Raw genomic sequence first — 23,624 nt, 5'->3', positions numbered from 1 at the left:
ACAGAGGGGGGGCCTCTGGTTGTTTCAAGTCCTGATACTATGCCGAGTTCAGTATGCATGAGTAGGGACACTAATGGCCCTGTGTTTCACTCGGTGTACAACCTTTGTTTGAGATGAAGGTTACATCCATTATCTGCTACCTTTAGGCTAATTCAGCTCCCCATTGCCTGAGCTCCATCTCCATCCCTCCATGTCATTCTTTCCCAGAGTTATCAGCTACTATCTTTCCCAACTGATACTTGTTTTTCACTTTCCTCTGCATGTTATTTTACCCTTTAGGTATTTTTAAAATATGGTTAGGGATAGTGTGGGTTAGTATTACAATACAGAAACAATTTACCAATATGAGGACAGATGATTCATTTAATTTCTACGGTTGATTTGTTATAAATCTTAAATTAACATCTTGTTTATTTTTTTCCAGATTAGCATTATCAGATAAGCAACATGATCTCACTCCATCTCACATATTAAAAAAATGATTTAGTTGGAGATTAAATGGTTTAAGGCTATTTTTTGCTGTGTACTTAGTGTGTGATAGTCCCATGAGCCTCTTGGGCAAACTGCATCGTCAACAAGGCACAGCGGGGAGGGGGCAGGGCCATGCTGAATAAGGAAGCGGGGCTGTGATTGGTCAGACGGAGTACAGAGGGGAACGAAGCCAGGGAGCTGAGAGAGTGATTGAATGGGACAGGGTGGAGGTGGGGGGGGGTGAGTGTGTGGAAAACGAGACAGAGGGAGATAGCAGCAGATGGACTAGAGCCTGCAACACACTTAGAAGGGATAGCCTGTACGTGTGACAGTCTGTTTATGCATGCATAACAGGGATAATGGTTGTGAATGAGTGAGGGTCTAACAGCTAGCGTCTTTCATGTCCTCTGGAATTTGTGAGCAGTAATCCTCTTGAGGAAAGAAAAAAAGGGATACAGGAGACAGAAGAGTGAGCACTACTCTCCACAATTCTGTTGCTTTCTCAGGGCAGGTGCAAGCCCTCCAAGCTACTGTAGTGATCCTGTTGTCATGATAGGATAAATGCTACAAACTGTAGCAGGACATTTTGTTTATCCGGTTACACCATTTGACCCAAGAAGAGACTTGTGTGTTTATAACAGGTAGAGCATTCGGGGCAGGTCGAAGGGTACCTCTGGGAGCACAGAAGGGGAATTCTCTATGGTGAAGATGAGTCTGGACCCTGTACAGGTGATGAGTGGACAGGTCAAGGAGCTCAAAGTTTCCCCGTCCTCCAACGGGGACAGCAGAGGATCATGGGAAGTAAAAGAAGAGTTTGATCAAGACCACCTGGGCCTCACCACCAAGCCAAAGCCAGTAAGTCTAACCAAACTGTAGTCACTTTTTATGTCAAATCAACATCTATCAGCAGGTCTAGGTTAGGTTATTAGCGAAGTAAAGGCTTCTGAAATAACATTAAGGCCATCACTGGATACTTAAACGTCTGCTGATACTATTCCTGCATTATAGCGGATGACAACTTTCCACCCAGGTTCCTTCCGTCCACCTCTCTCCTCATCTTCTCTGTTGCCACTCTCGCCAGCTCATTACTTAGACTCAGATGTTTACATTGCTCATGTCACGTGCACCTTAAAGTGTAACTCATAAATGGGGGGCTGGTCCGGCAAAGTGAGGCATAGTGCATCTGTTTCAGTGGCCAAAGAGTTTGATGTCATAGATACACAACACCAAAAAAATGACAATTGTACTCATGATTTGGAGGCTTGGGTAACAAGTTGGCTTATAATTTTGTCTAGATTAGTTTGTTAGATTGTAGTTTGTCTACTACAAGGGGATATGTTTTCAATTGATGCAGCAGATGTTATGTTCAACGAAACCTAATGCTACCTGGCATACCCAACCTTAATCGATAGGTCCACAGTTCTGTTTCCAGAGCGACTTCGTGTCTCGAAAACGTTCCAAGGAGTAAAACTCCAGTTTCATAAAGGTTAACATGAATGTGAGCTGACAATTCAATAATAACTAGACACGCTCATTGGCAGGGTTTAGGGCTGTTTATAGTATTGTAGGACATCAACATACTGCATAGGAAACAGCAGCATTTCCTGAGAAATCAGGGCACAGGTTACTGAGCCAATATGGGTGACTTTGAAATAAAGAACAGCAACACAAAATGAAATTATACTGAGCATTTGAGTGGCACAGTATCACAGAATATAGGAAAGAGGAAAACACATCAGACAAAGAGTGAAAAAAACACTGGCAAAACGAAGTTACATGATAGCTAAAAGTAGCTAAAAGCTGTATTATCTCTACTGCTTGAGGATTAGTGTGGACAGAGGTGTATTTTCAGACTGTAAGCATCCATTACTGTATAGCAGTGATACTACTCAACTATCAATCCCTGTATCACTGCAGTACATTACCATTATAGAGCTATACATCTGGCTTAATGGATACACCTCTGCCTTCACTTGACTAAAAGCTGCATGCTCACATAGTTACAATATTTAGATTTTGAAGACACATAACAGCATTAGAATACATTATTAATCACAATAATGAAGCACACAGAATACAGGGCTTTTATTTAAATGAATATCTCTTGACTTTACATGATAGAATTGTAATTGAGTAGATGGCAATGATTTCAAGAACACTAGAATTACGACCCATCAGGGGATTATGCTTTCGGTAAAAAGCAGAATTATTACAAAAATGCTTGTGTGATTGTTATTAACATATAATAAACGTCACTATATTAAATGTGAAGTGTTTCATTAATCATAAAGGCCCCACTTTTTTATATCTCTCATATGTATATCTGGTTACCCTAGTGAATGAATAGGAAAGAATACTTAATGGATACTGCTCAAAGGTGTGACTTTTTGTGTAATGGGACCTTTTACTTAACAATGTGAGCCTCATTAATAAAAACTAAATGAGCAACTTATTCACTACCTATTTCATTTCATTTGTCAGTAATATCATTTTAATTCCCATTAAATCACTGGGCCAGTGTAATTAAGTAGCATTCATATTAGATTAAAGCCACTTCTCATCTACAGCACTTGACTCTGTGGTCAAAATCCAAGATGGGAATATGATTTAGGGTGCAAATGGAGTTTTGGGTAATTTATTGTAAATATTCAGTCTTTGGAGAGACAGTTTGATTAAGCGCTTTTTAAAAAATGCTCTATTTTTATTAGTTTATAGAGGGAATGATTGGAACAGGAAAAATTGAAATGTTTGGTATGTTTATCTTCAACTTAACCCTCCTGTTGTCCACAGGTCAATTTTGGCCTATTGACCATAATGTCCTAAAAATGTGTGTAAAACCTGTGGTAATAAGTTGGAATGAGTTTGGCTAAAAAGGTCTAACACAGAATTGGGTTATAATTTATACCGTATGATTTATAAACAGTCAAAACAAACCAGGTTTGCTACTTGAACAGATCTTGAACTAAAATAAATTACTTCTTTTATAGGTTTTGTGTCATTAGTTAGCAGGCTTATTTAGCAATGATAATGTTTACATGCTAGTATAAAATGGTGGATGGGAAGACAACAGGAGGGTTACACTGCAAAAAGTTAGCATGTCTGGCTAACTTGCTTCAGTACCTAGAGCATTATGAAACAATCTTGTAACCAAATATTACTTCTAGTTCTTCTTGATTAGCAAATCCACTGTGTTGTATTTCTCTACTGTGTGGCAGCTGGTCTTGTGATGAGTTAGGCTAACGTAAGCAGCTCTTTTTTGTCCTTTTACTTATGATTTGAGATAACTTAACTTTTGCCAAACAAAACAGCTATCATTATCCTATTCATGCTAACCCCTTTCTTGTTTCACCAGGAATGTAAGAGAACATTAAGCCAGCAGGCAAACAAAGTTATGTTAGAATGAACGAAGAAGAGTCTTATCTTAAATGTTTACTTATCATATTTACTGGGACTTAGTAGCTCTACAACAATGCTGTTACTTTACAAGACTTATATGGATCAAAGTTAGTTTAATTTACTAGTTAGGCACAACTTAAAAAATCAGCAATGGTCGTCATTAGAGTAAAGGAAAAGTTAAAACAGCAGGGTTAGGGTTGAGAGTCTACTATGTATCATGCTGCCTTAATTTCTACTACTACTCAATTTCTACTGCTATCTCTAAGTACCTCGACTTGTAATTTAGCCTTAATGTGGGCACTGTTGTCAGTTAACAGTCCTGTTAATCCTTCACAGTATGATGAGTATGGGTCAACTGATCTGGGATCTTTGAAGTTTATACTGATAAATCTGTGCTTTGTAAATGCCTCTCTCAGAAATAGAATGGTAGAAGTATGCCTGGAACAACATTTAGACTCAGGGACACTAATAGTAATTATGTAGACAACTAGCACCTATCAAATGTTTTAGACACTATACATGTAATCAAACAACATTATATCAGAGGTCTATGTCATTCCACTGCTCAAGTTGAGTCATGTGAGTTATAGCAAAACGCCAATATTGGCCTGATTCCAGACAAACCAGTATATTAGCATTGCTGTAACTAGCTGTGTGTGCAGTCACACTCTCATGCCACCATATCTGCCAAGGCCTGCATCATCGCTGGCCTTTCACTTATCTATAAATATCAGCCCCCACCCCCCATGTACTCCCATCCCGTCACTTTCTGATCACACTCACACCTCTTTATTTTTTCCCATTGCCTCCCCCTCCATTCTTTCTGCGTCTGTTGTCTGGAAATCCCTTCAACCTTTCCTATTTTCATCCACGGACGGGTGGAAGGGATGTCTCACAGCCTCAATATGTAAATAACAGATGAGTCATGCATCTGGGTTATGCACAGATACCAGTCCTGCTGATCTGGCAGAGCTCTAACAGTGACAGATTAATATATAGTGTTTGGAAGAGAGAGAGAGGGAGAGGGGGGTGGGGGTGAGAGGGTGTCAACATATTTTTTTAAATTTTTTTATTCCTTAAGTACAACTTAAAAATAAATAACAAATTAATGTTAAAGTTTGAATCCCAGCATATTTAATTATATTAACTTGCCTTTTCCAGAATGCTAATTAATAGAAAGAGGTAATTAGAGTTTGGTTGGTTTCGTATGTATAGCAACCTTGTGACCAAGGCATTCCCAGTGAGTAAGGGGCCCACTGAGAGAGGGCAAGCTGTTAACACTACAGGTATCAAATCACAGCACAGAACTGGACCCCTGCATTTGGATTACTTCCAGGATGTGTGACATGTTATTCATAGAGCAAACTGACTCTAATGGATAAACTGCACCAAAGGTCCCGTACATCTCGTAGCAACATTCAAAAGAGCACCACATTAAAAGTAGTTTGACCTAACTGTGTTTATACAACTGCGTCGTCATAGATCTGAAGGAATGTGTGGAAACTTTATTTGTGTGCCAGGCATTACAGGCATACCGTAATAGGTCATTTATAGTCTTTAATGGCGTTTTCAGACCTGCTTTGTTTAATCTAGTTGAATCTGACTGTAGTTTGCTTTCCTCCTTGGTGCAATTCATTTGGGCAGATTTGAACATAGTAATCATACTTAGGTGTGGAACAAAACAACCTCACAGAGACTCGGTACAGGAAGGGGTCTCTCTTTGGCCACAATGAATTCTGGAGTAGTTGTTTGTGATTGGAGCATAATCCAATCTGACCAAACTACAAGGTGTACTTTGCAAGTTAGACTTAAGCTGCTTCTGCACAAGGTGTGCATACTGGGATATGGATTAGTGAAATCATCAGTTGCTAGCAGTTAACCGAAGAATAAATCATGGTCTGACCTGGATTAGTGCAACAAAATACAATGCTTTGATTGATATTTGGGCAATCTGACCTGCTTTTTTCCTGTGTCTACGTTCTTGCTTCCACACCACATATGTCTGACCGATAAGTACAGTGACTGTTTACATGATTTTTTTCTGTGTAAAAACAATCTTAACCAAGGGGAAGTTCATTAAGTTTCATTAGCAAATGAACTATAGGTTTGGAAAAGCTCTTAAAATAGTAGAAACCGCTTCCTTTTATCAGCTCTATCAAATGTATTGGATTTTCTTCTGATGAATAAAAACAAACTGTCATTTTGCTAAGGTGACAGGAAGACGAGCCCGGAAGGTGGAGGGAGGCGTGTTCTTCGTAAGTATGTTGTTTCATCGTGTGAGGTCAAAGGTTGTGTCCATGGCTACAACCATCACTTCTGCCCTTTCACTTTCTTTTAACCTCCCCCATGATGGCTGTCAGTGTGCCTGCATGACCACGGACACACCCATTCTACTAATCAACCACCTGACTTGTTGCATTGTGCTGCTGTGTTTATTCATGTTGGACTGGATTTCTGTGGCTGAGCTGAGCTGATGAACCTCAGTATGCAGTGTTCTGAACATTGAACTGCCTTTTGATATGTAAACATGTGCTTCTGATGTTTGAGTTTTAAGGTCACTTGACAGATTACATGTTCTACTATGGTCCCCCATGGTGCCTTAGAGGTGCGACTCAAAAATTAAAGTTGAACCGACATTTGAATTATCCTTGCTATTGTTTGAGGAAAAACTATTCTGACATTTTCCCCCATTTTTCCCCCAATTTGTCAACAATCCAACATGATGTTAGTGATTTAAGATGTCTTTGAATGGAATAGATTGCCTTTATTGTCACTGCACATTGTCCTACAACGACATGTGTTTTACAGCTCTTAAAACGTTTAATTTATCCTTCTACACATGTACACACAGGCATACATAGATATGCACACCTGTCCATACAGACAGTAATAATACTAACAAGATAACATTAAAAAAAGAAAAACAATATAATAATACTATTATACATTGTACCAATGTTATTGCACCTTACACTAATGTTATTGAACACTATACAGATATTTACAGATGTTATTGCACATTTCCTCAGTTGTATGGAAATACTATTCTAGTTGATAGTCCTGCTGTGGAGTGTTATGATGATGTTGGGAAGGGGGCAGTGTTTTGTGGAGTTTATTTCAGTGATGACTGAGTCTGAAGTGCAGGTGTTTAAAGCCCTGTTGTCCCTTCCAGATAGCAGCAGAGAGAGTTGATGATAGGGGTGAGTTGAGTTGCATCCCTCAGAATGCTGATGGCTTTGCGGAGGCAGTGTGATCTGAAGTATATTCCAATGAGGGCAAGGGGAGGCCAGACATTTTCTGGATAGTGTTTAGAACTCTCTGGAGAGCTCTTTTGTCTGCTGCTGAACAGTTGACATACCATACTGTAATACAGTATGTCAGTATACTCTCTATAGAGCAGGGGTAGTGAGACACAAGCATCTTCATGGTGCCTTTAGAAAGTACGGCCGTTTTTTAGCTTTTTTTTAATCAGAGCAGCAGAGTAAATTGTCCATGTGAAGTTCTCTTTGATGTGGGTCACTAGAAGCTTGAGGCTGGAAACCTTCTCAACTTCTCTTGATATTTAGAGGAGAGAGGTCCTCAAAGTGTCTCCTAAAGACTATGATGAGTTCACTGCTTTTTAATGGTCAGTGATAGATTGTTTTCTGTACACCATCCGTCACTATTTGAGATCAGGCCTTGTGAGGGTCAGGCTTGGGGAGGGTTGGGAACGGAGTCTGATTGTCTGTGGGCAGTTCGAAAAGAAGTCTTCGATCCACATGCACAGGTTACTAAGACCCAGATCAAGCGGTTTGGTGGCAAACTTGCTGGGGATAATAGTGTTGAATGCAGAGCTGTAGTCTAAAAAAAGCTTTCACATGTGTCCTTTCTGTTTGAGTTGGGTCAGTGCAGTGAGGACAGCCATGGTGATGGCACCCTCTGTAGATGCTCTGTAGGCGTACTGATGCTGGTCCAGGGTGGTGGGTTGAAGATGTGAATAAACACCTCCTCAAGCTAATGGGAGCATTTTCAGAGCACTCTTCCTGGAATTCCATCAAGCCCTGCTTGACAGTGCTGAAAATTCACCTTACTTCTAGTGTCTTTATGGTAAGTATGTAATTGGTAGTAGCTGGTGGGGATGTAGCTACATTATCTAACCCTCCTGTGTCAAATTGGGCAAAGAAGCAGTGATGTTCTTCTGCCAGCGAGGCATTGTTACCTGTAAGTGGGTCTTTGTTCCTCTTGTAATTGGTGCTATGCTGGATTTGTGTTGGTGAAATGGTCCTCAATCTTTTATTTGTATGTGGGCCTAGCACATTTGATGCCTTTCCTCATATTGTGACTGGCTGTACGGTTCTCTATCAGCAGATCAAGACTGTGTTGTGGTCCTTCAAAAGGTCCTTTGTGATCCATGGTTTCCTGTTCGGGAAAACGCAGCGTTTGTTGGTGGTGACATTTTCAACACAGGGCCTGATGTAGAAGAGCACTGTTGAAGTGTATTCCTATATGTCTTCATCAGAGAACAGGTCCTAGTTGGTATATTGGAAACAGTCTTGCAGTTGTAGAGTTGCTCCTTCAGACCAGGTTTTAATAGTGGTGGTGGTGGGTTTCTTTTTCTTAATGACAGGACAGTAAATTGGATTAGAAATAGTGATAGATAATCAGATTGTCCAATATGTAAAAGAGATTAGGCTCAGTGTCCTTTGGTGATTTGAGTAGACGTAGTTCACTGTGTTTCCCCTCTCGTATGTTGGTCGAAATGTTGGTCAAATTTTAGAAGCACGCTCTCCAGATTGATATGATTAAAATATCCAACAACAATGAAGACCCCTTTTGGGAATGCATCTGTTGTGTGGTTATTGCTTTTAGCACGTAGCCAAGTGCGAAGTAAGCAGTGTAACAATAACAACAGGGAACTCCCATGGTAGGTGAGCAGTGCTTAGCAATGATGGCAGTATTTGTGCACCATTTATTATTTACATAAATTCAAAGGCCACTTGCATGGGTTGAGTGGCCTTGCTATCTCGGTAGGAGGACTCCTGGAAGTTTAGGTAATAACCATCACACAGTTATTCTGAATGGGCGTCTGTGATGATAGTCGTAGTCTGAGTTCATCCATTTTGTGAATACCATGTTGGATTAATTAATTAACTATGTTACACCGAATATAAAGTAATAATACATTTATTTCACTCACGATAGAAATTAGGCAAACTAGCTTCCACTGAGGAAGATGAAGCTAGCACTAATTCCCACCAGACTGACCTTTCATCATCACATTTGACATTTAAACCCCTGCTTAATCACAGCAGCAACATTGCATTACCCCGGGATTCAAATGACAGGGTGATTTGAATGACACAATGTGTCATACAGGGTAACCAACTAATGTACAGAGTATCCAAATGATGGCTGTGACTGGCAACTGCTAACATCAGCCCTCCAGCTAGTTAAAGGGATACTTCGGTATTTTTCAACCTGAACACTATTTTCTTTTTTCTTTATCTTTTTGTGTCTAAGTGAGCATTAAGTGAGAGCCCTGCAGCTGGCAGCCGCAAAACAGGCTGCGATATACTTTGACGTGGCAATAGTGGCCCGTAAATGTATGTTCACTAAAAATGGTTGATTTTGCCACTGACAGGCTCAGATTGTTATTATGTGTCTGATAACATTATGGAAAGCACCATACAATTAAGTTTTTCTTTACCTTTCGCTACATCCTGCCTGTTTGTTGTTGTGTCTAACCAAGTCTCGTTCAAGGAGAGATTTTTTTTTTTTTTTAAATCTCGCGAGAGTTGAGTTGTTATCAATATCAGCTAAATATCCAGCCATGACAGAGTTGGAGAGAGGAGTGCCAGGATGAGTTTGTTGTGTAGGAGCTTAGTGTTATCTAAAAGATTGTTAGAGTCATGTCCTATTTAGCTGAATTCGTTTTTCCAGGTTGCAAAATATAGAAGCTACCCAACTACATTTTACTACCTGTCAGCTCATTTATTGCAGCTGTCATCTGTTACAATTTCACATCATGTAGGGGGCACTATCACTACAGAGAAATAAATTAAACTTCATTTCTTTCCTTTTGAGTTGACAAATTGATGACTATAAAGTAAACAAACACCAAAGTTATGCATTATGTATTATTCTTAAAATGAATCTTAATTGAATTTGACTTAAAATAAAGCAGTTTTTGTTGCTTCCCAAAGGTTAATTTCAGTAAATGTATATTGTCATAAAATTAGCAAAAGTTTAACATTTTGCCATTCTTTGTGAATATGTGTGTTTAATTGTGACTAACTGCAACCTTTACACCTAGAGGAGCTTTTACTTTTGACAAAATAAACACAGTCTTGTCAGTGTGCAGTACAAACACCATCTTTACATGTGTGTGTAATTGTGTACATTGCCATATTGTATGTAGGTGAAGCCTGCAGGTGGGTCAAGTATGTTCTGCATTCTTCAAGACTTTTTGTGTCACATATATCTCATACTGTGTCATATATGTACTGTACATAATAATGCATGAGAAAAATGACCACATATCGTAAAGTATGTATGCATCTATCTATGTGTGTGAAATTGCAATTCAGTTCAATAGACACTTATAAAAAGAGAACTCTGAGTACTAGAGAAATCATTCAACTTGGATTATATTTGAATGATACTGTACAAATTCCCCTTTTAATCCGACAAGGATTACTCCTGACTAGGTGATGTGTGTGCATGTGTGTTTGTGGTAAGAGGTATTTAAATGACATGTGGGAAGCTGTGCTGTGATGGAACACAACTAAACTAAATAGAGAGACAATGGCTCAGAGCTCCTGTCAGAATGTGGCCTATTTACCAGTACATATCCAATGAGGCTCTGATATACAAGCATGCATCTGTCCTAATACACAGATTCTATGCCCCACTGCAAACACACATGAATGCAGACATATATTGACTCAAACGCATGCATTATTTATTATCATTTTATGCCTTTGCTCTTTTACATTGCACAGATGTTTATTTTTCCAGAAAAGTTTCCCACATTTTCTCTTCGTTCTTGTGTGCATTGTACTTACAGTGATAATAAAGATTATTATCTCTATAATTCGATTTATTAGATTATTATTAGATCTGTCTCATCATCATATTATTACAGACAGCATGCATGGTTTAGAGTTTCTTTTCCAGAAGACATCTCACCTAAATATGTTCTACTAATGCAGTACATTATTGTACTTAAAATTAGTCAGCCCCTTCTGCCCCATCAACCCCCGACACCCCTCTTCCCGTTTCCCACCACTCTGGCATCATCAAAGTTCAGCTGCCCGCTGTGGGCACTAATGCCACCTGCCCTGGTCGGAATGCCGCCTTCCCCCTTCAAGCACAGGCACCCGACTGTAATCAGACACATTAGGTAATATGAGCACAACATGAGGCCACATAGTGCCATCTCGTACTGGTCATTTGAGTCCATGGAGGAGAGTCGTGGATAAAAAGACACAGACACACACTGAGCTTTAAAATCATCAGTCTGACGGCAAGGCTCTGCCATTCCTTCTCCATGTCCCCTTAATGAGTCATAGCCTACTGTGCAACATTCAACACAGCTAGAATAAACAAATAGTGGAATCCCATTTCAATAGTATGCAATACAATTTCAAAAACAACTAAGTTTATTGTAATATAGTCAGTGTTTTCAACCCAACTGGAATTTGTGGGCAATTCCAATAACCAGCTGTAAAGATTTTTTTCAAATCACTTGATTGTAAGTTACATTGCAAGTAACAGATTTTGTTTGGCTATAATCATAACCAAAACCATGTCATGAAATATTGTATCAGAAGAAATTGCAAGCTTTTGTAAATTGTACTCAGGTAGTTGTAGTTGCAGTTGTATGGTATTGTATTCTTCTTGCAGCTTTGAATGAAGCTTTGGGAATGCATGGTTATGTGGCTGAACATATGGAATCTTCCTATCCTATGATTAGACATCACACCATTCTACTAATAATCCCACTCCAGCATTCATAGATAATGTGATGGTATTACAGTAGATAATGGGCATGAAATGTTTCAAATGTCTTTGCATGTAGCATGAATTGAGATGTGAGAAGACAACTGTAATGATACCTTTTACTGCGTCCATATAAAGTTTTAACGATGTTTCCACTGATGTCTCTTGTAAAAGATGTTACAGCAGCACTTGTATGCAGCAGTTAAAAGGAAACATTCAAACACGTGCAACTCTGGCACCAAATCGCCATCAATCTCTCCTTTCACCTCTTATCCCTGTGTTTTCACCATGAGTGGCTCATCACTGTTCCTTTCTTCAGTTGGACTTTCCTTTCTTCTTTTTATGTGTTTTATATCATTCTCTGTCATCCTTCCCTCTCTGTCCACAGCCTAAGCCAGAAAATGCAGTGACCATTGCTGTTTCATCTCGGGTGCTGTTTCGAACTGAGCGGGAGCAGAGGGTGTTTGAGCAGGAAGGCGTTGAAGAGTATCTGAGATTCCAAATCGAACATGAGAATGAACCCTTTGCCCCCGGACCCGCTTTCCCCTTCGTCAAGGTCAAAGTCATCCCACACTGCAAACAAACACATACCTACACACGGAAAAAATCCAGTGAGCACTTGTAAACTTGCATGATGTATGTTTTTACATAATCCTTTTGTACCCTGACAGGCTCTGGAGGCAGTCAACAATCGTCTGCGGGAGCTGTATCCACAAAGTGAAGAACTGTTTGACATTGTTTTGGTGACGTACAACCATGCACATGTCGGTATCCGGCTCATCAACACCATCAACCATCACAGTGAGTCTTATATTTAATCAGATCTAATTAAAAAGTAGATGAGCTTCAGTTGCTCTAAGTAGAGAAAATGTGTGCTTTGGACCACTAAATGTACGCTAACCCATTGGGAGTACACTTGTTATATCATATGCTTTAGAATTTCCAACTATGGTGCCCCTTCAGTGGTGCTATAAAAAATAATGAACTTAGACTGGTCTGACAGTCCATTGATAGGTTAACAAGACTTTAAAGATGAGTCTACAGCAATCAAGCAGAACTTTATTGAATGGTAATCCATCCAATGGTTGTCAAGACATCATGGTGGTGCTAGAGGAGAAGTCAAGGAGTCATCAAAGTCATTGGGATACATCTTCTAGAGATCATGAATGTCTGCACAAACTTTCATGGCAATCCATATTATACTTGCTGAGATGTTTCAGTCTGGCATTCCAGCACTTTGGTCTAAGGTTTTGTGGTTTTATGAGCTCAGCTTTTCCCATGGTCAATTTATTGGGTGTTGTGTAATGTGTCCACATGTAGCTTTAAGGGGAAAAAATAGTAGAACAAACAACTTTCCAAGATGCAGGAGTTTATGGGATGAGATAATCCTGTTCTTTCAGGACACCGAAGCTGATGCAAATTCAGCTGAGACACAAACAACAAAGTGTATGAACAGCTGACTGATAGGACCCCTTCCCAGGAAAATCTACGACCCTGTGATGACATTTTCATCACAGACCACTTCCTGCTCAGTGCTTCAAACGTCAGATCCTCCAAGCTTCAAGATTAGGGAGTTCAAGATCATGTCCTGTGGGATGCAAGAATAATCCAAGAGGCCCGAAACAAAAACAAGTCCGAGTGGAGCCACCGGAGCAGCATACAACCCATCCATGTTAGATCTCTCCGGTGGTACTCGGCATGAGAGGCCCAATGCATTCAAATAGTCCCCTGAACCCCTGACCTTTCCTACGGAACTAAAGAAAACACAGCTTCTCTGATGTCACAGGGATAGGAGTTTGTTTAACATCATTCCTGCAGGTCGCCATGGATGACACTCAATATCCTGTATATTCAGCGTATATATATCCTGAATATGAACACCTCATAAAAACATATAAACGCTTATTCATCCCTCAGCATTTGCTTACATTGTTGCTATATTTATCAGCTGCAGGATGCATTTGGATGACTGGGGAAAACTACAGTTAATGCATGGGTGTGAATGACAAGCATAGGTGCCCATCAGCTATTTCATGCCCCTACTTTGCATGACAGGACCCAAGGGCTGAGATGACTGGCAGGTCTGTGATCTATATGCAGCAAATTGAGATTTCATATCATGAAATTATCATTCTCTATGGAAATGAGAACTGAAGCCACTGCACAACCTCATATACAGTATGCACGCAGTATATTGTATGGACATACACCTTGCTGCTATGAGGGTAAAATGTTCAATAACTGCTCAACTGCTCAAAACTGCTCAATAAAGCCGCTCATTCTTTGATGTGAAAGCAGTGTCCTCACAGTCCCGCTGATTTCCTGCTTTCTTATTACCATGTTTCTGATCTTTTGTACAAACAAATAAATCATACAAAGATAGACTATAACATTACATTTATGCAAGGGGGTGAAAAAAACGACATCAATGGTGAGGACTCGTTCCCTCTAGTGACTCCCACTCCTTGGCACCAGTATTAAAGGAAGCAAATGCTTGGGAAGTTTGAGATGATGAGGTACTGTATAGGGTGGGTCAAACTCACCAGGGACCGACTACAAAGCTGAATTAACCTTTGAGGAACTCTGTTGAGCACAGTTGGTTCTTTGAATGGTGTAGAGATCACCCAGGGGGCTTAAAGCAACACTATCCCCCTGTTTCATTTAGTTACTGTCTCCATCTGCCTACAGCCTGTTCATGATTTTTTTTTTTTTTTTTTTCCATCTGTTTCACCGTCTTCTTTAAAACTGCACTACAATACGACAAGCAAGGATCAACTGTGTGAATTGTCGGACTAGAAAAACGTCAAATCTTAGATTATAGAGTTGACTGCTCTGAGTTCAGGTTTTCTTGATGGGGAACTGACTCATGCTAATCTAAGTGGTCATGAGTTGATTAATGGGACAGGAACAAGAACAAGATCACTCTACTTTTCAAATTCAGTTCCTTGTGAAATATAGTGTTATTTTAACTTCCTCAGACAACTAACAGTTAGCCAAATGAAACAATGTGAGAGGTTTGGTAAAATGTGTTGAGTACTCTGTCTGGTAAATATAAGGCTCCTTCTGCAGCCAGTTAGCGTGGCCTAGCACAAACACTGAAAATAGCAAGTCTCTGTCTCAATGTGTGTTCAGACAGAAAGCAAAGATAATTTTTGCCTTGTGTTATTTGCACAATTTGACTGCTGGACTGCCGGTGTTTAAACCACCGATGACCAACTAAGCATTAGCTACAAGCTAGCTACCAGTGGACACACTGTCTTCTGGGGAAATGTTTCTGTGTGTTCATCTCAGCCTCTGTTTGAACTCAGTTCTCCAGTCTCAGATTTCGTCCTCTTGTCTCTCCACGTTTATGAGGCAAACCTAGGAAATACGCCAATTTTCACTCAAGTTGAACACCTTCAATTCATGAATCTTAACTGACTTTGTATGCAATTGCGCCTGTCACGATGAGTAGCGTGGATGGACCCAAAAATGCAGACAGTCTCGGGACAAAAAAAAGGCACTTTATTGGCCAAACCCAGGAATAAACAAGAACAGAAAAACACAGGCCGAATGAATTCTGGCAAAATACTACACAGCAGAAACACAGAGACTCGGACAAAGACTGAACAGAAAACCAAAACCTATATAGACGTAGTAATCACTAACAGGACACAGGTGAGAGACACAAGACAGGTGAAACACATGAGGAAATCAACCAAGGAAGGGGAAACACAGGAAGTAAAACCAACGAAATACACAAGGGGAGAACAACTTTCAAAAATAAAACACGAACTAACACAGGGTGTGACAGTACCCACCCCCCCCACCCCCACCCAGGGAAAGGGGGTAGCCGCATGCCAGCCGAAACAGGGAGTAGCTGCTTGATAGCAGGGACAGGGGCTGGTTGCACATCTGTCGGGGAAAAAGGTGACTGGGGCTGAGGCACTGGCTGAGACTTGACCCGGCAGCGAGGTGTCTGGGGCTGAGGCTCTGGCTGGGGCTTGACCCAGTAGCGAGGTGTCTGGGGCTGAGGCTCTGGCTGGGGCTTGACTCAGTAGCGGGGTAACTGGAGCTGAGACTCTGGCTGGGGCTCGACTGGGTAGCGAGGCAGGGGGGAAACACAGGAAGTAAAACCAACAAAATACACAAGGGGAGAACAACACAGCTAAAACACAAGAACTAACACAGGGTGTGACAGCTCCGCCTCTAATATTCACTTTGCATTCGGTCTCAACATAATTAATGTATTAAAATCCACCTACCAGCACTTCTAAAGCTTACTAATTAGTGTTAACAAGTTACAATTTCTTCTTTTTTTGTTTAATCCAAAACTGAATTGTAAAAACAACAAAAAAAGGCAAACTATTCCTTTATGTTGTCAAGTGATCAAGACAACAATTAACTATAGGTTTGACTCTGTGTTGTATCTGCAGAACAAATGGGAAACTTTTGTGTTGATGAAAAATTTCATAGATGATTATTTTAAATATGACATATTATTTACTGTCCCATAGATTCCCCAAACTTCCCATCTTGTTTAATCACTGACTTCAGAATTTAATTTGGACAGGTGGTGTGAATCTTCAGGGTTTTCTTGTGTGGGATCCAAACACATTTGTATAATGTCTTCAGTGACTCTGGTGGAGCTCTGTAAAAAGAAAATAACTACGGTGGTGTCAGAGTGATGTCATCTGTGTTACTTCAACCACACACAAAATACATTTATAACAGAAATGTTGCATTACAGAAATTGGAAGAGCAGAGTTCAAAAGATGTTTACCAGGAAGGGATGGTCTAATAAAAAGATGATATTGGTCTTTTAAGAATATATATATATATATATATCTTATATGTCACCAAACAATATAAAAGTAAGAAATTGCTGCAGTGCCCCTTTAGGGTGGATGTAGTCTAAGATAAGTTTTTTTGCCTAGTGCTGCTTTAAATGAATGCCTTAACATAAAAGTCTGTCCATACATAACCAGCACATCAATCTCCCATCCGCACTAACCTTCAATTTGACTATATCTCCATCTATCTTGGGTGTCATGAACTCATTTTTATTGTACTATAACCTTCAGCTCAACTCAGACTCATTCTATCACATTTCCTCCCCAACACTCGTCTATTACATTACTCCTGTGCCCTTTCTAACGCTCCCTCGCCTCCTCTTCTCTCTGCCCCCTCATAATATCAGCTCATTTTACCTGTAGAGACAGATAGGATCCACAGCTCCGTAATCATTAATCGAATTACCTCATATCAGTCTCCTCTCGGTCTCAACATATCATCTCTCCTCTGCTCTTCGGATCAGTCTGGAGCCTCCCCTCAGCCAAAATGCAAACAGAAACTTTCCCACCAGTCTTAATTCCTTCTCTCATCTACACACCCTCCCCACTTCCGCAGGCTTTCTATCTCCCCTTTTGGTTAATCCCCTCTCTAGACCCCTCTCCACCTTTTAAAGCGTTAGTAAATGTATCCTCTCACCCCGTCCAAACCCCCATCTCCCCTCCACTTCACCTCCCATGACTCCCCACGTTTCTATTCATGAACTCTATGATAGGTCACAAAATGTACACTTGTAAGAATATTACAATGGATCTTTAATGTGCTGTATGTTGACATCCAACACCAAAACTAAATCTCTTGTTGCTATTTGTTCCTCTTGTCCACAGACCTGTTCATTGAGAGGTTTTGTATGACAGGGGGAAGCAGTCCTATTGGCTACCTGAAGGCCTGGCAGACTAACCTTTACCTGTCTGCAGACGCTGAAAAGGTCAGAGAGGCGCTGTCTGAAGGTGAGCAAACACACACACATTAAAGGTAAAGAGTAGTTTGTGTATCTTTTACCTCAAAATGAAAGATGTATGTTATCTAACAAGAAATCCACATTATCAGACAGTATGACTGGGGGAAAAAAGGCAGACTTTACCTGATGTTTCATCAGATGTTTCTGATCATATACAAGATACAACATTTATGTAGAACATTATAAACCTGGTCATTCATCTATCTGTATACATGACTCAGATCCAGAGCTTGTATTTATCAAACTTCTAAGAATTACACTCAAGAATACCTGAAAGAGCCAATTTAGGAGTTAAAGCATTCTTTGCTAAAGGTGAAGACACATTTATCGTTCACCTCACTGCTTACAATAAAGTATTGTAGGAACCTCTAAGAGCAGCTCTCAAATGATCACATTATTGATCATATGTATGATACCAATCAGATACAAGGATCATGACCAGCTGAAGGCACCTCAGGCTGTTGAGAGATTTGGAGAAAGACTTGGGACATTTCTTTTTATCACAACCTTTGTCTTTTGATTATTGTTTTATGATGTTCTGTAGCACTTTGACATTTGTTTTCAAATGTATAGTGTGTTACAAATCAAATGTATTATTATTTATTATTATTATTATTATTATTATTATTATTATTATTATTATTATTATTATTATTATTATTATTATTATTATTATTATTATCATCATCATCATTATTATTATGTCCCTATAATGAGCCAATAGTTATCAGAGATCATTGGGAGATGCTTGATTAATGAGGCCATACATATACATGGCTCAGCCAAGCTCAGATGTATTTTTTATATTAGTTTTATTTAATTTCCACATAATGAACAAATAAGTAGGATCAATCATGCAGTGTTACAGTTACATTTAGGTGACAGTAAAGCACACATTCAGGAGATAAGAGGGTTGATCATTCATGATTTACATTTTGATTGGTTTATGTCTGATAACATTTTAAAGGATGAAATGTATGAGAGGATATGATTAAGCCAGCAATATACAATATTATTCTTATCAGTGTCATGCAGTGTCTCAGTGTCAAATGCCTGAGAAGATGTGTGCTTGCCTCTTTTTGTACTGCATCCATCTACAGTAAGACCCTAACAGGCTATAAACATCTATAAAAAACCTCTTTTTATCTTTTATGTCAAGATAATTTTGATAAATAGCCTTACTTTTAACCTTACTTTTATTTTTTTATTTCACTCAAGTCCAAAATGAATTTCTTAGCAGTTTGACAAATTTGACGGTGACACAAACCTAACTATAACCAATATATTAGTGTGCATCTAAACACATAGTGCTTTTACATGCTTTGGTAAATTTACTGCACATATACTTGACATTACTGTTGGCCAGTTTTAAATGTCTTTTCTACCTTCCAGGCATACATAGATTTTTATGCATTTCAATATAGCAAAAAAGATATTTAATCCATCACTGTGTTTTGTTTTATTTCTTATATTGTACTTATAAGTTCAGTTTAAGTGGAATAAAACTTGCACAAATTCAGTTCTGCCTTTAAACATAAATGGAAATCGAATGACACACACACACACACACACACACACACACACACACACACACACACAGTAAATGCTGAATTGTGAGAATGGGTTGCTATATTTCTATCCCATTCGCAAGATGAGTAGCGATGACTGACATCTTCTCCAGTGCTGCAGTGACATTACCATAAATCAGCATATTGATTATTTTCTCTTTTTGTATTTCCTTCATGGATTCCTGCGTGTCACAGCATATCAAGACGTTCACTGAGGGGAATACCAGCAGGCAGCAACATCCCATTTGCTCCTTGTGGCCCTGAATAAATGTCAATATTTGAAAACACACCGGTCTTTGCCAAAGAAATACATGTCGTTACAGTAATATGCTGCGCTGACAAGGACCTAAAAACATATTGATGTGAAATCTGTGGGGACCTGAGGTGACAACCACTTCTGAAGGTTTAAATTTGTTCAGTGCAGCATATGTCACGCTGCATTATCGCCGCTGTCAAAAGAGGAGAGCACATACGAAAATAGAGCAGAAAATCTGGTATCTAGTATCTAGATAAGATACATATTATCTTATTTGATCCAGAATATTTAAGATTGCTTCAACCTTCATTTTTTTTAATAATCAGAAGCAGAAAACAATGCTGTGACTGTCTGAATCTCTAGAGAGCTAAGAGGGAAAATTAACTGCCATGCTGATTGATCACGGCAAGGCCACATACCTCTCAACGTGACCCGAGGGACAGCCTTCATGTGACTTACAGGCTTAATGTCAATAATGCAGTGACTCTGTTGGAAGCCCACACTCACCAACAAGCCCCCTCCCACACACACACACACACATACACACACACACACATACACACAAACATGACCAGAGACGCAACACAAGTGTCCTTGACATTTTACTTGAAAGGTATTAATTAGCTGTGCAGCGATTTGTGGCTGTTATACTTCTCATAAGCTGAGGGCCATTACAAGTGTCTTCTCTGAGAGTGCTTTTTAATTACTGCCACAGCTGTAACAGCCTTGAAAAAAAACACCTTCCTGATTGCTTCTGTTTCTGTTGTTTAAGATTAAATTTAATTAAATGATGTGAAAGGTTTCAAAGTATCAGTTAGTTTAAGTGCAGTGAAGTTAACCAATTCAAGTCAAGTCAAATGAAATAAAGTGAAGTGAGGATAGCAAAGTAAAGAGAAATTACATTTAAAAAAGCCAAATCAATTGCATTTACAGTAGATGTGGTGTGGTAAAATGAATGAAGTAAAATAAAATGAAGTGAAAGAAAGTAAAATAAAGAGGACGACAAGGATGACAAAGGCCAAACCAGATGAATGAAGTGAAGTAAAATGAACTAAAGTGAAAGTGAAATGAAGTTAAGTGAAGAAAAGAAATACATTGAAGTATAGTAAAGTACAATCAAGTAAAATAAAGTGCAGTAAAATGAATTGAAATAAATAGATCAAATAAAGTAACTTCAAGTGAAGTGAAATCAAATGAAATGAGGTTTCCTTGGGAGTTTCTGGAGTTGTGCAACATATTATTAAATATTATTGAATCCCTTATTAATGGTTTCTCTGCCTGTGTTTGTGTTCAGGCATTGCAGCGGCCACGATGTTCATGTCAGAAAAACTGACGGAAGTATCACAGACTCAGCTGAGGGTGGCGTTCGACGGTGATGCCGTTCTCTTCTCTGATGAGTCCGAGCGCATCTTCAAGGCCCACGGGCTGGACAAGTTCTTTGAACACGAGAGGGAACACGAAGACATACTACTGGATCATGTATGTAGTTTCCACAAAGTCGGCACATTTGGGCATTTTCAGATAAACTGAAGCAGTTATTCTTCTTTTGAAATAAGCCATTTAAAACTCATGGGATCATCTGAAATATGTACTGTACACCAGTGCTGCTTTTCTTGATATTTTAGAGCTAAATTGTCATTTCAAAGGAAAGCACAGAAATACCACCACCATGAATGTCTCATATCCTCTCAGTATCTCATATTTTATTACCTGAGGCTAAAGGAAGAGATGGAGTCAGTGCATTTCAGTCTCACAGAGTGGGTGAGATTAGATTGTTGTGTCATTTGAAAAAGATAAAGAAAGAAGAAAGACAAAGAAAGGGAAAAAAAGTTTATAACAGAAACTGAGGCTACAAAATTACCCTGTTAACATAACGCTGCCATTTCCACCATTTCCATGCAGCCCTAATCACCTGTAAATTATTATGCAGATTTTTCTCGATATGAAATGCATTTGATTAAGTGATTATTCTAAGAATAAATTATTCAAAATTATATCCTAAATTGTTTTAAAAGGCAATGGGACTATAAATTGGTGCGCTGTTCTTTCAGACAGCCAACAATTTATAAAATTAGCTGTAAGCTTTGCTGGCTTCTAACTGTCCTACATTAAAGTAAAGTGGTGCTACCTTAATAAAGATTGTTGCTGTTGCATACACATTGGGATATAGCATGACAAGGCAACAACAATTGATAATAAAAGGCTTAAAATACACAAGACAAAACAATGAAGTCCACAAAAACACAATCTCATCTGTTCTACCTCCTTGCTCTATTATGATATCTCCTCTTCTTCTCTGGCAGGGTCCACTGAAGGGTTTCCTGGAGGCACTTGGGAAGCTCCAGAAAAAGTTTTATGCGAAAGGCCAGCGCCTGAATTGTCCGATCCGGACCTACTTGGTCACAGCTCGTAGCGCAGCCAGCTCTGGGATTCGGGCGCTGAAGACACTCAGGGCCTGGGGTTTGGAGATCGACGAGGCTTTGTTCCTGGCGGGGGCACCAAAAGGTCCCATGCTTGAGAAGATAAGGCCTCACATCTACTTTGATGATCAGATGTTTCATGTGGAAGGAGCAGCAGAAATGGGCACCGTTGCTGCACATGTGCCCTACGGCATTGCACAGAAAAATAACCCCAAAAAGAGCACTAGTGTTGGGAAGTAAACAGAAGCACTTCAGGTGCTACTAGCACAGACATCCAGCCAGAAACATACCAGCAGAAAAGGGATGGAGAAACATCTTGGAGAGGAACAAGCTGTGCAAAGAGGGGTTTCAGGGAACGAGGAAAGAAAGAAACTTGAAAGAACTTTTACTGTAAAGTATGTGGAAATGCATCATTTCCATATTGTAGCAATTCTATTCTAAGTTTGTTTTATCACAGTGTAAACTGTCTCAGCTTAATGCTATCACGTTAGGAGATGGATACAGGTCTGGGTAGAGGTCAAGTAATGGTCTGGAACCTGAGATGACCTGGATGCCTCAGTCTACTGAATACTGAAGTGTTTTATCAAATTTCGCTTTGTATGAGACTTTAAAGGTGCTTGATTGCCGTCGTGACCTGACTCTTAAACTCTCAAAACTTTTCTTCATAAAGAAGACACCTCTTCAGTGAATTGCTTTAGGATACCGAATGAATGGTTTCACTGTCCTCTGTATTGAGTAAAGCAAAAAGACTGTGATGTGTGTCATCAATAAATGAGCCATAAGCAAAATGTAGAGATATAATAAGGTAAAAGTTATAGTGATGTACTGTAGAGAGTTATAACTGAAATGTGTCAATCAATTTGACTTCACAGGAATGTAAAACAATGTGTTTGCTAGTATACTAAATGTACTTCATATTATTGAGGATAACAATATAATATTTTATTATTCTGTTAGTCCAAAACAAATAGTAGAAAGCCATAAGTTTCAGTTTGTGCCTTAGTTTCAATGAATACACTGTTTTAGCCATGCTAGCAGTGTGGTCGCCCCAACTCTTTGGTCAGTGCAATGTCTTGGCAACTATTGGATGGATCACCATAAAACTCAATATAGAGATTAAAACCTGATGAATTTCTGTGCCCGCTCAATTTTCATGTAACTTCAGTTCATAAACCCCCCCCACCCCCCCCCCCCCCTAGCCTCAGCTGTGCACAATAATATTAGCTTGCTAAGTTTTCTCCTCTCAGCATGTTAAATGTATTTCATATATCTGGGGATAGCATGTTATTTTGCTCTTATGTCAGTCCAAAAACAAATATAGACAGCCATGACTTTCATTGGGTGCCTTTAGTTTAAATGAATACTATATTCATAGCCACAATATTAGCATGGGTGTAAGTAGTGTATTCATTAAAACTATCTTAATATGTTGATCATTTGGATTTGGTGTCTCTCCGAATTTCCATGTACCACCAGGAACAGGTCAAAACTGTACAAAACTTGAGTTCAGCACTTAGCTCTCATGCCAATTCCAGCTTTGCCATAAACCTCACAGTTTGGTCTGGGCCATGTTTTAGTTCTATAGTCAATCCATCCAACAATTTAACCTCAACTTAGTCCAACAATTTAGTGTCACAAGCCTGCATGACTAGTCTTCTTTATAAGTCAACTGACTGGCTAAAGGTTTTGTGGTTCCTCACAATACAACAAGTGAAGTCACATTAACTATCTTGATTTTACTG

The 23,624-nt window shown here is 39.4% G+C and overlaps 1 protein-coding gene across 3 annotated transcripts; it reads left to right on the top strand.

Moving 5' to 3' along the window:
• Positions 1-1,170: 1,170 nt before the first annotated feature.
• On the top strand, positions 1,171-22,243 carry nt5c1aa (5'-nucleotidase, cytosolic IAa). Of its 3 annotated transcripts, none has more exons than XM_062436164.1 (7): positions 1,171-1,326; positions 6,078-6,122; positions 12,236-12,403; positions 12,519-12,648; positions 17,505-17,627; positions 20,757-20,941; positions 21,766-22,243. In XM_062436164.1, the coding sequence occupies exons 1-7, from the start codon at positions 1,171-1,173 to the stop codon at positions 22,120-22,122; spliced, it is 1,164 nt and encodes a 387-aa protein (XP_062292148.1). In that variant the 3' UTR covers positions 22,123-22,243. The 3 variants fall into 3 exon arrangements, with proteins under 3 accessions (XP_062292148.1, XP_062292147.1, XP_062292149.1); XM_062436163.1 differs by having other exon boundaries at positions 1,171-1,343; positions 6,089-6,122; XM_062436165.1 differs by lacking the exon at positions 6,078-6,122 and having other exon boundaries at positions 1,180-1,326.
• Positions 22,244-23,624: the final 1,381 nt, after the last annotated feature.

The sequence above is a fragment of the Scomber scombrus genome, chromosome 16, assembly GCF_963691925.1.
Source record: "Scomber scombrus chromosome 16, fScoSco1.1, whole genome shotgun sequence".
In the NCBI taxonomy this organism is placed as follows: Eukaryota; Metazoa; Chordata; class Actinopteri; order Scombriformes; family Scombridae; genus Scomber; species Scomber scombrus.
The sequence above is the reverse complement of the archived record's forward strand: the minus strand, read 5'-3'. Positions and strand labels throughout refer to the sequence as shown.